Below are 17,615 nucleotides of genomic sequence, written 5' to 3' on the forward strand. Positions count from 1 at the left end.
CTGAAATGTTACATTGCTTTAGTAGTTCCCCTATTCTTTGAAGTATGTATGAAATTTTAACATGATAAAGTAAGTTGCGAAGAACTTAAGCATCTCCATTTCAGACAGAGACTTAATTTCACAGGTTCATATCTGCTCAAAGTAACTGATATTTTCCTTTTAATGTTGGAATTCATTTTTTTTATCGATTTCAATTTGGTAAACTATGTAAAATTAAAGAAGACCTTGTTTTTTTCCTTGTGGTGTTACAGATCTCTGTTATACAAATCATGATTGACAACTTTGTAGATATATTTGTAGAGGATGACCCTATAATTTGTGACAACAGTCAGAAGAGGTCAGATGACATAAAGACTACAGTAAATACTGCTGGTAAGTCAAAAGCTTTGAAATACTGATGAATTAAAGGTTTCATCTGCTTCTTCTCAAGCAGAAGTTCCTAGAGATTAAGAGAAATTAGTCATTAAATAGATGGAAGGATGATATTCTCTGATTTCATAAATTTGTAAATATCAAAGCCCTATTGTGGCCTATTATATTAAAACGTGGGAAAAGATTTTTAAACAATACTTTCATTAAATTATATATGAATATGTGTATATATACATAGGTATGCATAAAGACACACATACACACACACACATACACACACACACACTCACACACACACATATATTTTCATACATGCATGTAGGACAGAGGAACTCCTTACTTAGACCCTGTACAAATTCCAGCATATTACCTGTTATATTTCTCACCTTTCTTCCCATGGTCCATAAGTCATGTAGGATATCTTGGATATGAAATTATTTTTAAAAAGTTCACTTAGAAACAATTATTCGATTTAAAAATTCATTACACATACTCCCAAGAGTGAACAATGTGCCAACAAGCTTTGCTATTCTTGGACAGAAACACTGATGTTTAATTTCATTTGATTCATAATCTTGCCAAATGCTTAGCATTTGGTATCAATATGAAGTTGCACAGGATCCACTACAACACCTATGTGAGGAATCTTAACAAATAACACATTCAGGAGCAGATATATTGTTAACTCAAGAAGTTTTTGTGTACAGTTCAGAAAATATACTGAAAACTAGTCTGATCTGAAGTGGGGTGAATCTATCATCAGAGAATGTTTTTCTAACTAAGACATTTCTTGACTTCATTTAGCAGGGGACAACGAAACAACTGCAACATATGACTTTCCACAAAGGAAACTTCCTCATGACTAAAGAAGGCTCCTGTCATTCTATTTCAATAAAAGAAACAACTTCAATTATACATTTACCCATATTATTTATTACAAATAGATTCACTCACTATTTATTTCAAGTTATGTATTACATATTCTTATCTATTATAATAAATTGAATTAAATTGTTATTGCTTAGACTCGAATACGCCTGATTCATGATTCTCCATAGTATTTGTAAAATGGCATTTCCAGTACTCTCCTCCACCTCTCTTACTCAGGCACCTATATTCATGCAACAGATCCACTAGAATCACTTTATTAATTTTTTTCTTCCAAACTACAATCAAAACGGCATTTTAAGTCCTGCACAATAATTTTGTTAATAGTAATTATTGTCCTAGTTCTGTGAAAATGTACTCTACTAAATTATTTACATTAGGAAAATAGCTCATTTTTTTGAGGGCTCAAGATATCAACATACAGCAGTTCTAATGTCAGGAGGTTGTAGCTAGTGAAGTCGTTCACCTAATTCAGAAGCAGAGGACAATAAATGTTAATATTCAGTAAGTTTTTTCTTTTTAAACATCCCAGGAACCATGAAAGGAATAGTAGAACCTAGTTATACTATTGGTTTGGCCACCAGTTACCTAAGCATAGACAGAATCTAAGGACCATAAATACACCCTCAGTGTCATGTCCAGAATCTTTTTTCAGAGAGAATTCTAAATAGAATTCCATTAATGATCAGCATTAATCATCACACATGATAAGATTAAAGGTGGATCATGGCTTCAAAAAACATAGGAATGGTCAAAGGTTTTAGTGATCAGAGAAATGAGCAGAGTCTGAAGTAAAGGCCACCCAGAGACTGCCTTACCTGGGGATTCATCCTACAAACAGTCACCAAACCCCGACACTACAACAAGAAGCATGTACCAAAAGGAGCATGCCATGGCAGTCTCCAGATGGGCCCTGACAGAGCTCTATAAATACAGAGGCAGAAACTAGCAACCAACTATTGGACTGGGCTTGGGGTCACCAGTGGGAGGATCTGGAGGGTAGTCTGGAGTACCTGAAGGGGTTACAGCCCCATGGGAATAAGAATGACTTCAGACACTCAGACACCCCAAGACTCCCAGGGACTGAACCATCAGGATCAGTGGGAGGAGTGGTCTTTGGTCAGGTAAAGGCTCAATAGAGGCCCCGACAAAAGGAAACAGAAGGGGGTGGGGGGTGGGGTGAGGTGGGAATGTGTCAGGTAGAGGGACATACACATGGAGGCAAGTGATGGGAGGAGGGGTAGGGAATCTTTGGGGAGGGGGGCATTCAGGAGGGGGGAAATTGGGAAAGGTTTTACCATTGGCAATGTAAATGAAGATACTCAATAGAAAAATAGATATTGAGAGAAAACAAAAACCAACAAAACAACAACAACAAAATGACCCCAGGATCCCACTTTACACCAATCAGATTGACTACATTCAAAAACCTCAGATGACAACCAGTGTTGTTGAGGATATGTAGAAAGAGGAACACTCCGCCATTGCTGGTGGAGTTGCAACCTGTTACAACCATTCTGGAAATCATTCTGGTGTTTATTTTGAAAAATGGAAATAGATCTACCTGATGACCTAGCAATACCACTCTTGAGAATATACCCAAATGATGCCCACCATGCCACAGAGGCACGTGTTCCACTACGTTCATAGCAACCTTGTGCTGCTAGGTATCTTAGATACCTAGAAGCTGGAAACAACCCAGATGTCCCACAACAAATCGATACAGAAAATGTTCATTTACACAATGGAATACTACTCAGCTGTTAAGCATGAGGACATCCTGAAGTTTTCAAGCAAATGGAAGGAATTAGAAAATATTCTGAGTAAGGTATTCGGACACAAAAGGACACACTAATGTTCTCACTAATAAGCGGATATTAGCCAAAAAATGCATAATACCCAACATACGGTCCACAGACCTCAAAAAAGGTCAACAAGCTGAAGTGCACAAGTGAGGACAACTCAGTCCCACTTGGGAGGGAGAAGAAAGCAATCACAAGTGGGGAAGAAGGGTGGGACCTGGGAAGGAAAGTGGACAGTGGTCAGGGGAGTCATGGGAGAGGGGAACCTGATCTAGGATGGGGAGAAGGAAAAGGACTGAAGCCCTGAGGGCCAGCACAAAGAATGTAAACAAGCAACCTTGGAAAGTAGAAGGTTAGGGGGCGGACCCTCCAGAATGTACCAGAGTCCTGGGAGGTGAGCGACTATCAGGCACTAAAGGGAGCAACCTTAGATGCCTGACAGTGGGGAAAGGGATCATAGCCCACCTCCAGCAGGAAGAAAGATAGGGCATCAAATGAGGGAGGGGCATCCCACAGTCACAACTCTGATCTGTAATTGTTCCTCTCTGAAACAACTGCAGAGATAGAAATGGAAAGGAGCCTGAGGAAAAGAGCCAGAGATAGGCCCAAAGTGAGGTCTAGCTCAAGCGGAGGCTCTAAGGTCTGACACTATTACTGAGGCTATGGAGAGTTCACAATAAGGGACCTATCATGACTGCCCTCTGAATGATCCAACAAGCAGCTGAAAGAGTCAGATACAGACATTTGCACCCAACTAATGGACAGAAGCACCTGACTCCTGTTGTTGAATTAGGGAAGGATGAAAGCAGCTAAGGAAGGAGACCCAGTAGGACGACCAGCACTCTCAATCTGGACCTCTCAGATCTCTCAAACACTGAACCACCAAATAGGCAGCATACACCAGCTGACATGAGGCCCCCAACACACTTACAAAAGAAACCTCCAGGTCTGTATTCATTCAGAGATGATGCACCTAACCCTCAAGAGACTCTAGGGCCCAGGGAGTTTAGAGGTCAGGTGGGCTGGAGGATGAGGACATCCATGTGGAGACAGCAGGGTGGGGAGGAGATATGGGATGTGGAAAGTTCTGAGAGTGGATGAGATGGGGGGATAAAATATTAAGTGTTAAAAATACATAAATAAATGTTTGAATTATTTAGAATGCTACAGAAGGAATTGAGCTGATCTAGTAAATTAGTGTGATAAATTTTCAAGTCTACGGCCTCACTACTTCCATAAATCTGACTTAAATTTCTAGCCCCAGCCATGGGAGGTTGAGTGCCTTTTGCCAAAGAAATCTTACAGCAATATGTCTAAATTCAACTGATTCTAGCGGTTTATGACTTAGCAACGTCTACGTTGAAAATGAGTTTCTATGGTACATAAAATATTAGACATGTTGACATGTTAGGGAAGCAATTGACAGGAGTATTCTGCTTCTAACACCTATGAAGTGTGACAATAACCCGTACAGCCACATATCAGAATAGATGCAGTAAGTGTACTTACATGTCAGTAGTATTCAAGAAGTTTTTTTTGTAAGTGTAATTTAATTAATTTTTTGATATGTTTTTTGTTTACATTTCAAATTATTTCCCCTTTCCTGGATCTCCCCTCTCAAAAAGTCCCATAAGCCCTCTTCCCGCCCCTTGTTACCTCATGAACCCCTTCCTGCTCCCCTTTCCTGGTATTCCCCTAAACTGCTGCACTGAGCCTTTCTAGGACTAGGGGCCTCTCCTTCCTTCTTCTTGGGCATCATTTGATATGTGAATCGTTTCTTGGGTATTCTGATCTTCTAGGCCAATAGCCGCTTATCAGCGAGTTCATACCACTGTGAGGTCAAGAACCTTTGATTGGACTTAAGTTTATTTTCTTTACCTCACAATTGAACAGTTTTGGGTCTTTCATTGGTTTCTCTGAAAAAAAATTTTAGTCTGTAGACTCTAAGAAGCCTGTTCTTTTCTACACTTGATCTTAGCCAAAAGGCCGAGAAGCAATAAACCTGTTCTTTTCTACTGAGATAAAGAAATGGACTGAGCCCAGATGTGAGAGAAGGTGTGCATGTGTGTGGGGGGGGGGGGCGTGCGTGCATGTGGGCGTGTCGGGTGGGGAGGAGCTGAGGAGTAGAGGGAGGGAAAACTATCAGAATATGTTGTATTACAAAAGAATCTACTTAATAAAAAGCAGGAGGAAGAAAATATTCATCAGAAAAAAAAGGAATAAAAAGACCTAATTATTAAACCTCAAACTTTAATAGCAAGAAAATAAAATAGAATCATATTTTATACTTATTTTTTCTGTTTTTATGGTGAAGATGTAGAGGATAGAATGAATTCATTTAAGGAATGTATTTTATCCTTGACTATGATTCTGAACTAAGTATCATTGTGATGAGAAGTATAATATACTAATCTACAATACTGACTGACTTTCCTGTAGATGAAGCTTTCTGACTCTGTTCAGTAAAGCATATTTATTTTTAAAGTGTCCTGTGATTTTTGCATGTTGGTCTCTACGGTTCATAGGGTTAATGAAGCTGAATTTTCACATATACCTTTGATAGGTTAAAAAAGAATCATGTATTGAGAATATTTGAGAATGAGTATGAATTTCAAAATGTTTTGTAGAAAATTACTTCTCTTCTTGGATAGATATTATTACTGATATCTATCTGTCTCTCATTTCATCTATCTATTTAGCTATTAACATATACTTTTCTGAGAATCTGTTATTTAATAAAAATGCCTATGGTTCAACAATTATTAAACGAACATGATTTTAAAACCAAAAGACTGAAGAGGATGAAATGCACTTGTCACTTTGTCAGTTATAGCATAAGCTCTTGAATCTTGACTTCACAATGGCCTGTCACCCTGACTGCTAATGAATCCTCAGACTTCAGTGGTTGGTTTACCAACTGCAGTCTTCAGTTTGTTATATAGTGCCTAGAAGGAAAGCGATAATTTCATATCCATTGATTTGCTCTCAATTCCAGGCTCCACTGTAAAGGTATGTATATAGAAAGCAATTGTTAGCATAGCACAGGAGATGGAGAGGTTTGGAGAGGTGCAGGAATCTAGGTGGAGACTTTAAAATGTACAAGAATGTTTACTTTCCAGAATCAATGTTGATATCCTCATAGGAGCCACAGGAAAGACACACGGAACTGTCACCTGTGTCTGGACAAGATCAACTTCATGACTAATCTTTGAATGCTGGAGTGTTTGCTTGTTTGTACATGTGATTGTTTTTCTGCATTGAGAGTTATCTAGCTTATTATAATAGTTTTGACAGCTCAGCTGAACATCAGGATCATGAAAGCAGAGGTCTTTGGCTTGAGTCATGCAATTACACTTTCAAATGCTAATATACTCCAGCTACTCATTTCTAAGTTTTCACGATTCAAGACAGTGTGGGGAAGGGACAAACATATGAAAAAGAAATTTCTGAAGGAAACTGACATATAGGACAATATAGGAAAGGCCAGGGTGTTCACAGGTATGAAAAGAAGTCTAGAATTTTTAATGATGTTTAATTTTTTAATTTCTTACTAAGTTTCCCATTAGCATATCATTTATGTTCAAAGTTACAATTAGTTTTTAATATCACATTCTTCCTTATTTTGAATTTCATACATGTATACAGTGTATTAAATCATCAAGTATAAATGTTGCTATAATATTCCTCAGATCTTCTCTTTCAACATTATTTACTGTTTTTTTACTATCATAAACCTTTTAAAATTTAACATGAACATTGGTCTGATAACTCATCCACTGAGTACTTGTTCTGTTAGGTGGAGACCTGTACAAGGAGTACCTTATTTTTTCTATATGGAAACCCTTGTGAAGAAAGACATTGGAGGAATACATCAAAACTTGCTGTGCCAAAGCAACATAGAACTCACAAGTGGCAGGAAAAGGAATGAGAGACATCAATCTTTATTTAATGATGCATTGGTTGTGTCTAGTAATCTGTTATTCTGTGCAACATGTATTCCTTACTATGAGAGGCTACACTTTAATTAGGCATTTTGTACAAAACTAAAATATTCTTTTCTTTTCTTTTTTTTTTAAGTTTATACTTACTTCATTACTTACTGATTGTAACTTTCTTTTCCTCTACTGTGTTTGGGGTTTGTTAGACACTCCCCTTTACATTTCTCAACTCATTTTGAGAAAAGTATCAAACACATTTAAAAAAAAATGAATTATTTACGGTGCCATCCTTCTAGTTGAATTTGGGAACGAATAACAACTTGAAAAGGAGGCAGATTCTGCTTATTCTCTTTTGTTGTAGATGTTAACTAGATATATTCTTTATTTATATTTCAAATATTATCTTCTTTCCTGCCCGCCACCCCCGTAAAAATCCCATAAGCTATCCCAGCTCTCCCTGTTCCCCAATCAAACCCCTCCTGCTTCCTTGTCCTGATATTCCCCTACACTGCAGCACAGAACATTTATGGGCCTGTCTTCCCTTTGATGTCCAACAAGGCCATCCTCTGCTGCCTATGCTTCTGGAGTCATGGGTAACTTCATGTGTACTCTTTGGTTGATGGTTTTGTCCCTGGGAGCTCTGGGAGTGCTGGGTGGTTAAGAATTAGTCTGGGAAGAATAATGATTTTGGCTGACCAGATGCCCCAGGGTTCCCAGGGACTGAGCCATCAACCACAGGGTACACATGGTTCCAGCCAAAAGAGTGGCAGAGGAATGCCTTGTTGGGCTTCAGTAGGAGGACAGGTCTCTGGCCCTATAAATGCCCAATAGATGCCCCAGCATGGGAATATCGAGGGGGGAGGATAGGTGGTAGTGTGTTGGGTGGGGGACATATTCTTGGAGGCAGGGGGTGGGAGGATGGGTTGGGGTATTTCGGGGAGGGGAGGAAACTGGGAAAGGGTATAACATTTGAAATGTAAATGAGGAATATATTCAATAAAAAGTGCAAAAAAAAAATTCCAAAAAAAAAAAACCAATACAAAAAGAAAAGGAGGCAGATGTGCCATATCCCATTCACTGCTCTCCCTTGTCCCTGTGTGTGTATGTGTGTGTCTGTGTCTGTGTGTATGTGTGTGTTGGCTTGTTCCAATTCAATTATAATTATGTTTCTATTTATTTTATTTATTTGCCCTTTCTTTCTCCCTTTCCTTCCTTCTTTCTCTCTTTCATTCTTTTATTCTTTCTTTCTTTTGTTCTTTCTTTTTTTTCTTTTTTTTCATTTATTTATTTATTTATTTACATTGCAAATGATTTCCCCTTTTCTGGGTCCCCACTCCCCGCAAGTCCCATAAGCCCTCTTCTGTCCCCCTATTCTTCCATCTACCCCTTCCCACTTCCCTGTTCTGGAATTCCCCTATACTCTTGCACTGACTCTTTCCAGAACCAGGGCTCACTCCTCCATTCTTTTTGGACATCATTTAATTTGTGGATTATGTCCTGGGTATTCAAAGTTTCTAGGCTAATATCCACTTATCAGTGAGTGCATACCATGATTGATCCTTTGAGACTGGGTTACCTCACTTAGTATGATGTTCTCCAGCTCCATCCATTTGTCTAAGAATTTCATGAATTCATTGTTTCTAATGGCTGAATAGTACTCCATTGTGTAAATATACCACATTTTTTGTATCCATTCCTCCGTTGAAGGACATCTAGGTTCTTTCCAGCTTCTGGCTACTACAAATAGGGCTGCTATGAACATAGTGGAGCATGTGTCCTTATTGCATGCTGAAGAATCCTCTGGATATATGCCCAGTAGTGGTTTTGTCATGGTTTCTCCATCTACAGTGATTGAGAGTTTCGCTGGGTATAGTAATCTTGGCTGGCATTTTTCTTCTCTTAGAGTCTGCATGAGATCTGCCCAGGATCTTCTAGCTTTCATGGTCTCTGGTGAGAAATCTGGTGTAATTCTGATAGGTCTTCCTTTATATGTTACTTGCCCTTTTTCTCTTACTGCCCTAAGTATTCTTTCTTTCTTTAGTACATTTGGGGTTTTGATTATTATGTGACGGGAGTTATTTCTGTTCTGGTCCAGTCTGTTTGGAGTTCTGTAGGCTTCTTGTATATTCATGGGCATCTCTCTCTTTAGGTTAGGGAAGTTTTCTTCCATAATATTGTTGAAGATATTTGCTGGCCCTTTAAGTTGTAGATCTTCACACTCATCAATACCTATGATCCTTAGATTTGGCTTTCTCATTTTGTCCTGGATTTCCTGGATATTTTGGGTTACAAGCTTTTTGCATTTTGCATTTTCTTTAACTGTTGAGTCCATGGTTTCTATGGTATCTTCGGCATCTGAGATTCTTTCTTCTATCTCTTGTATTCTGTTGTTGATATTTGCATCTATGGTCCCTGATTTCTTCCCAAGGTTTTCTATCTCCAAACTTGTCTCCCTTTGTGCTTTCTTAGTTGTTCCTACTTCTGTTTTTAGATCCTGAAAATTTTTGCTCAGTTCTGTCATTTGCTTGTTTGTGTTTTCCTCTAATTCTTTAAGCGATTTTTGTGTTTCCTCTTTCATGACTTCTGCCTGTTGATCAAGGTTCTCCTGTATTTCTTTAAGTGATTTTTGCGTTTCTTCTTTATTGGCTTTTGTATTCTCCTGAATTTCTTTCAATGATTTTTGTGTTTCCCTTGTAAGGGCTTCTAATTTTTGATCCATTTTCTCCTGAATTTCTTTATGTCCTTCATGTGTTCCTGTACTAGCATCATGACTAGTGATTTTAAATCCAAATCTTATTTTTCTGGTGTGTTGGGGTATCCAGGACTTGCTAATGTTGGAGAATTGGATTCAGATGCTGCCATAATGCCTTGGTTTCTGTTAATAACGTTCCTACGTTTGCCTTTAGCCATCTGGTTCTCCCAGGAGTTAGATGGTCTTATTGTCACTGGCTGGAGCTTCAACCTACTGTGGATCTTTAAGGTTATTTCTGCAACACTGGATGACTGGGTTTCTTCTGGCACAGATTACTGATATGCTGGCTTCCTCTTTTGTGCCTTTGGAGCCCTTCTCAATCTTGGCTCAAGCAATGCTATACTTAGGTTGTCAAGGTCAACCAGGTGTTCTCTGTCTGCTCTATTATGGAGGGAAGAAGTTGTGGTGGGGGTCACTCCCTCTGTTGATTCTCACATAGTCCTATGATGGACTGGCTTGCAGATGAACCGCCTATGTGCTCAGTTCCTGAGTACAGGAAGACCCCTGGTGGTTTGTACCACCAGAAATCTAAAGCTCAGGGTGTTACAGTACCTAGTGATCCTTTTGTGTCCCTGCAGACAGCAAATATGGCAGTGGGGCTTCTCTCCTTCCACAGCTTCCTGGGCAGGACACGGGCCCGAGCCTGGCGGGCTGACAGACAAAAGCTGCCTACATACTCAGTTCCTGAGTGGAGGCAGACCCCTTGCAGTTTGCACCACCAGAAATCTAAGGCTCAGGGTGTTACAGTACCTAGTGATCCTTTTGTGTCCCTGCAGACAGCATATATGGCTGCGGGGCTTCTCTCCTTCCACAGCTTCGAAGCCCTGCAGGCTGGCAGACAAAAGCCGCCTATGTGCTCAGTTCCTGAGTGCAGGCAGACCCCTGACGGTTTGCACCACCAGAAATCTAAGGCTCCTTTTCTTTCTTTCTTACCTCCTTCTTTCTTTGCTTTCCTACCTCCCTCCTTCTGTCCATCTTTCTCTCTCTGTCTCTCTTTCTCTGTCTCTCTTTCTCTCTGTCTCTATCTCTATCTCTCTTTGTCTCTCTATCTCTCTGTCTCCCTGTTTAACCCCCCCCCCCCATCTCGTTCACACTTTCTTTCAAGAAAGGACTCTCTATGGGGATCAGAACAACTGAGATCTCCTGACAGTTCCAGGTAAGCCAGAAATATTGTTTTCTGAACAGAAGTTTCCTTTGATGAGACAGATGATTGTTTGAAGTTTTCTTTCCCTGGATATGGCTGAGAGCCATGAAGTTGACTATAATCCCAACGATGTCAGGGGACTCACACGGCTCCACCTGCTCCTCCAAAACTAGCCTGTGACCTCATCTTGGACAGAGAGAAGTGATGCTGCACCTTTATATCCAAGGTCTTTTACTACTGGTGGGTCAGTTCCTCCTGCTTCAGCAGGTGTTACAGTCTTTCCTTCAGTTACTCCCCTTTCTGTTCACTAGAAGATTGTGTTCCTAGGGTAGGGTTAGGTGCATCCATATACATACATACATACATACATACATACATACATACATACATACACACTTACATACCTACACAAATACATACTTCTAAAGACACACACAAACTTCTGAATACATTCTGAATACATTCTGAAATGTATGTATGTACACATGCAAGCATAATGTACTGCATCCACATGTTTACCTTGTAAGATAAAGTTAATGTAAGATGAGATCATCCTGGACACTATTAAGAAAAATGTTATCTATCATTAACCCACAACTTCTCTATCCATACTCTGCATCCCAGAGGCAGGAAAGCAAAAGAAGCTTTGAGCACCTGGATGTGTTGAAGGTTGTGTATTTTCCCCCCTGTTTTTATATTTTTATTTAATTTTATATGTGTGGGTGTTTTGCCTGCCCGACTATGTGTGTACCACATGCATATTTGGTAACCAACAGAGGAAAAGAGTGGGGGATTAGTCAATGAAGTGCTTGTGCTGTAAACCTAATGGATAGACACTGTGCATTAGAGTCTAGGGTATTTCAGCCATGCCTGCTTATAATGTTCCCTGTGGTATGCAGAAAAGATTTGGTTCCCTAGCAAAGGACTTCTGGAGAGTGCTGGAGGAGCTCTGTCCCCACTCTGTTGATGTCACCTAATACTTTCAAGTTGCTCTGAGGTGAGCAGCTTCCTTCAAGAGGAGCTCTCTAACCCACAGATTGCCTCCACAGCAATGAGCTCTGGAAACTAGAAAATCTCTATCTGGAAGTCAAAATAAATTTTCTTCTCTCTTTTATGAAGGCTATAAGCTTGTTCAATATGTAGAGTCTAAATGTCAACAATAGCAGGAGAACGATTAGGGGTAGGTATGAGGGTTGTTAACCAAGGGGAGGAGTTAAACCAAGATTTAAACCAGCTGTGACTCTTTTCTCTTTCTCTCTTCCACTTGGCTAGCCTTCTCTCCCCTTGGCCACCATCATATCTCAGTTTGTACACCTAAGTCCCCAGGTCTTTCCCTTTACCCATCCCATGGCTTCTTTACCTTTTTGGTTGCATTGGATTGCTATGGGGTTACAGGTGGCATTTGCTCAAGGGGTATCCCAGTACCCCTTGTGCCCCTGATAGGGTCCCCAGTCATATAATTTCTTTTTACCATGATCAAGTCCCAGGAGGAGGAGGGGTTCCAGTAGGAATCTCCTGTAGTCTTGTATACCCAGGTGTCACAATAATTGTTCTGGGCCTCTCCACCTGTGAACTTCTGCTTGGCTTCTTCCATCCCAAGGGTAAATGTAAGTAGTATTCTTATGAAGGTGATATCTCAGTGGAGAGAAAGCACATCCTGTCACCCTCCTCTCAGCTCAGGACCCTCTCCTTCCCATACAGGCAGCTTGCTTCCACTTGTACTTCTGTCATGAGTGGGGATGTCCCATGACTCAAGGCCTGCTGCTAGTTGGCACAAATTGAAAGTGAGGTCGGGCCACCACATGTTTGAAGGCCTTCAGCCAGGCGACCTTGTCTCTGGTTCCAGCAGAGACCACAGTCCAGGTTTGGTGGACAGGCTCGTGAGGGCTACATAGTGAGGAAGGAGAAAGCAGAATCCAAATGTAGCACCAGGAAGTCATAATCAAGGTTGAGTGATCTTGAGCTTGGGTGGATGAGCCTAACTTCTTAAGTTCTTTCTATCTTTTGGGTATTAGCCCTCTATCAGATAAAGGTTTAGTAAAGAACTTTCCCCAATCTGTAGGTTGCAGTTTTACTGTATTGGCAGTGTCCTTTGCCTTACAGAAGCTTTTCAGTTTCATGAGGTCCCATTTGTCAATTGTTGATTTTAGAGCCTAAGCCATATTTTGAATATTAGTCCTCTATAAGATGTGGAGTTGGTGAAAAAAAAAATGGTCTCATTCTGTAAGCTTGTGCTTTGCTGTGCAGAAACGAGTCAGTTTCATGATCCCATTTATTAATTGTTGATCTACATGCCTGTGCTAAAGAGATTCTGTCAAGAAAAGTTGTTCCTGTGCCAATGAGTTCAAGGCTATTCTTACTTTCATGTTTTTCATGTTCAGTATATATGGTTTTCTGATGAAATCTTTGATTCATTTAGACCTGAATTTTGTGCAGGTGACAAATATGAACCGATTTACATTCTTCTACATATGGCCATCCTGTTTGACCCGCACCATTAATTGAAGATACTGTTTTATTTTCCTTCTATATTTCTGGGTTATTTACCAAAAATCAGGTATCCATAGCTGCCCATATTTTTGTTTGTGGCTTCATTTGATTCCATTGTTAAAATAATATATTTTATCAAATAACTTGAGAGTTTATTACTATACCTCTATAACTGGAAATCAGGAATGGTGTCTTTATCATGCAGGCTTGCTTTTAACTATTCTGATTTTTTGTTTTCCATAGGATGACAAAATTATTCTTTCATGATATATAAAAAATTGTGTTAAAATATTGGTGTGGATTTGCATTGAATCTGTTGATTGCTTTTGGTCAAATGACCATTTTTACTACATTAATCCTACTGATAAATGAGCATGGGAGATCTTTGCATCTTCTGAAATTTTCCTCAATTTCTTCAAAGACTTCAAATTTTTAATCAAACAAGTCTTTCACTTGCTTTGTTAGAGTTACCCTAAGGTATTTTATATTATTTGAGGCTATTGTGAAAGATCTTGTTTCACTATTTTCTTCTCAGTCTCTTTGTAATTTGTTTATGGAAAGCCTACTAATTTTTTAAATTTAATCTTATATCCAACTCCTTTCTTAATTCTTCTTTGAAAGTCTGGTAGTATTATATGAGAAAAACATTTCGACCTGAGGTTTTTTGGTTGGTAGTCTTTTATTACGTGCTTCTATTTCACTTGTGGTTTATAGGTCTGTTAAATTGTCTATTTGATCTTAATTTACCTTTCATAAGTGAGGACAATAGAGAAAACTGTCCAGTTCTTTTAGATTTGAAAATTGTGTAAAGGTTTTTTTGTTTTTGTTTTTTTTTTAAAGTATACCCTCATGATTCTCTGCATTTACTTGGTTTTACCTAAGTCCATGTTTTTCTTTCAAATTTCGTTAATTTTGATGTTCTCTCTCCATCATTTCATTAGCTTTGATAAAGGTCAATCTGTATTGTTAATATTCTCAAGGAATCTACTCTTTGTTTAATTGATTCTTTTTGATGTTCTCTTTGTTTCTATTATATTTATTTCAGTCCTCAGTATGATTACATGTTGCTGTGCATTGCTTTTTGGTATGATTACTCCTTTTGGTTCTAGAGTTTTCAAGTGTGCTGTCAGGTTGTTAGGATGATATCTTTCCAACTTACAATAAGAATGAAGTATATAATAAACTTTATTCTCAACTATGCTTTCATTGTGTCCAATAAGTTTGGTATATTATGTACTTATTTTCATTGAATTGGAGAAAGTCTTTAATTTCTTCCTTTTTTTCTCTCTTGATCCATTATTTTATTCAGTGGAAAATCATTCAACTTCCATGAGTTTGTCAATGTGCTATTGTTTCTATTGTTGCTAATATTCATCTTTAATCCCTGATAGTCTGATGGGGTACAGGGAATCATTTCAGTTATCCTACATCTGTTGAGCCCTACTTTGTATCCAAATATGAAGTCAATTTTGGAGAATGCTCTAAGGTACAAAGTAGAAGTTATACTCTTTTGTGTTTGGGTAAAAGTTAATCCCTGGTAGTCTGATGGGGTACAGGGAATCATTTCAGTTATCCTGCATCTGTTGAGACCTGCTTTGTCTCCAAATATGAAGTCAATTTTGGAGAATCTTCTAAGGTACAAAGTAGAAGTTATACTCTTGTGTGGGTAAAAGTTCTGTAAATATCTGTTTGGTCCCTTTGGTTTATAATGTCTGTTAGCTCTGATATTTCTCTCTTTTGTTTTTGTTGGATGACCTGTCCATTTCTGAGAGGTCCCTTGGTGGGTATTGAAGTCTCCCACTATCAGTGCATGTGGGCATACCTATTATTCAGTCCATAGTAGTGTGTTTGCTACTGCTGCTGCTGTTGTTATTGTTGTTGTGTTGGGTGTTTTTACACACTTGGACATCTGATAGGCAGGTCACATTTTTGGCCAAAGGCTTTGTAGGTGGGTTGTTATCCTTATCCTTGCAATGGGAATGCTGCCTGGCTAAAGGAAGTGGACACCAAGGATCCAGGATCCACTTCTCTCCCTGTTAGGAGTCTCAGCTAGATTCGCCCATAGACCCTCTGGGCCTCCCCTGATCCCAGGTCTCTGGAACATCCCGGGATTGCCTCCCCACTCCCACTGATCTTTCTTCTCTATCCCCTCTTCTCCCTACATAAGATCTTCCCTGGCCTGCTCACCTCCCCATTCCTTTTTCCAGCCAGTTCCCTTCTTCCATCAACCTCCAATATCTATTTTGTTTTCCCATCTAAGAAAGATTTATCCATCCTTTCTTTTGTCCTCCTTGTTTCTTGGTTTCTTTAGGTCTGTTGATTATAGCATGGTTGTCTTGTACTTTATGGCTAATATCCACTTTTAAGTAGGTATATGCCACACATGTCTATTTGGTTCTGTGTTACCTAACTCTGATTATTTTCTAGTTTCATCCATTTGCCTGCAAAATTTGTGATGTCCTTGTTTTTAATGGCTGAATAGTATTCCCTTTGTGTAAAACTACCACATTTTCTGCATCATAACCATTCTTCAGTTCAAGAACATCTGTGTTGTTTCTAGATTCTGGTGATTATAAATAAAGCCGCTATGAACATGGTTTAGCAAGTATCCTTGTGGGAAGTGTAGCATCGTTTGGGTATATGCCCAAGTGTGGTTTGGTTGGGACTTGAGGTAGAACTATTCCCAATCATCTGAGGAACCACAAAAATGATTTCCATTGTGACTTTATGTGTTTGTACCCCCAACCCCCCAAAAATAGGAGGGCTACCATTGCTACACAACAAGTCTGACAACATGATTTTATTCTTTATTTTCTGTATGTTGTGAAGGGGAGGGCATTGATTGCCTGTCTAACTGTCTGCCTTCTGACCAGCCTGCCTGTCTTCTGGTCTGTCTTTCTGTCTATGAACCCTTGCATGTCTGGTGCATTCATATGCTGATGAAGGGGTCAGTTCTGCTGAAATTAAAGTTGTGGATGGCTGTCAGCTCTTTCTTGCCTTCCCCGTGGGTGGTGAGACTTCTGGCCCTGATCTACAATTCTTGGGGCATATACAGTCCTGGAAAACAATGATGGCCAACATGCCTGTAGACCTGATTTTATTATTGTTTTTTGTGTCTGTGTGTTTGGTGAGGGAAATGCCTGCCTGCCTGGTTTATTGCCAGCCTGTAACTCTATCAGAAGCCAGATGAAGGAGTCAGATCAGCTAAAATTAAATTTGTAGTTGCGTGTCAGGTGCCAATTGCTTGCCCTGTGTATGGAGGGATTTAAACCCATGAAACATAGAAACATAATGGGTAAAGCCAGAAGGGCTATTTGTTAAGATTCTGTCAGCCATTTTAGTATTATAGAGTTATGTCTCAGGAACTCCTTAGTTACGTTAAATAAGAACTATGGGAAATACAATACATTTGTGTGCTAGTTTTCCCATTTTAACTTAAAGATACTTGATTATCTCTAAGGTATACAGATAAAATAATGCTTATATCCTTGAGATACTTAAAAATAAACAAACTACCACCACTAACAACAACAATAATAACAACAAAAACAATTATAAAAAACCTGTGACTAACAACTACAACAACAACAACAACAACAACAACAACAACAACTATTCAAATTGCAGATTTCTTGTGCCCTTGATCCATGGCTACGTTCATTACTTTTCGCATGCAAGGAAGGGGTCAGAATCCCTAACATTTGAATCTAAAGCTTTAGTCAAATAGCTACTGATGTAGTAAATAGTTCTGGTCCTTGATTCTGGAAGCTTCTGTGGTTTCCATGCTGTAACTTTCCTTAACCTCTCCTCCATAGACAGATGAAGGAGACATGCATTGAGAGTTGCTGAAACTGTTATGTCCCCTCTCTGACATGTATGTTTCTATTACCTATTTACTACCCACTGCATGTTTGTGTTTGAAAGAGATTTACTTATTTATTTTTCAGTATGTACTAGGCCACAATTCCTGCAAAAACAAACAAACAAACAAACAAACAAACAAAAAATAACCAATCAGACTACTGAAATCAATACAGTATTGCACTTATCCAATGTGGGATCGAATCTCTGGGTTCTAACTCTGTCTTACCTACAGAAGGATTTCCAGAATAACTATAAATATTTATATTTATCTATTTATTAATCACTCTTTATTGTCTGTCTATAGTTCTTTCTGCCTCTGTCTTTCAAGGCTACACACTGAAACTCCATCTCAAATAAACCAAAAC

General features: G+C 39.1%; 1 protein-coding gene and 1 pseudogene across 3 annotated transcripts in view; one reads left to right on the top strand and one right to left on the bottom strand.

The window, feature by feature from the left end:
* LOC127683498 (rho GTPase-activating protein 20-like) overlaps nucleotides 1-1,396 on the top strand; it is a 445,237-nt gene extending 443,841 nt beyond the window's left edge. For all 3 annotated transcript variants that reach the window (XM_052180791.1, XM_052180789.1, XM_052180790.1), the window contains exons 12-13: nucleotides 252-372; nucleotides 1,177-1,396. In XM_052180791.1, coding sequence (XP_052036751.1) covers nucleotides 252-372; nucleotides 1,177-1,238 — 183 coding nt within the window. In that variant the 3' untranslated portion in view covers nucleotides 1,239-1,396. The remainder of the gene's footprint in view (nucleotides 1-251; nucleotides 373-1,176) is intronic.
* Nucleotides 1,397-4,968: 3,572 nt separating this feature from the next.
* Nucleotides 4,969-5,060, bottom strand: LOC127683977 (uncharacterized; annotated as a pseudogene).
* Nucleotides 5,061-17,615: the final 12,555 nt, after the last annotated feature.

This window comes from Apodemus sylvaticus, chromosome 4, assembly GCF_947179515.1.
Source record: "Apodemus sylvaticus chromosome 4, mApoSyl1.1, whole genome shotgun sequence".
NCBI lineage: Eukaryota > Metazoa > Chordata > Mammalia > Rodentia > Muridae > Apodemus > Apodemus sylvaticus.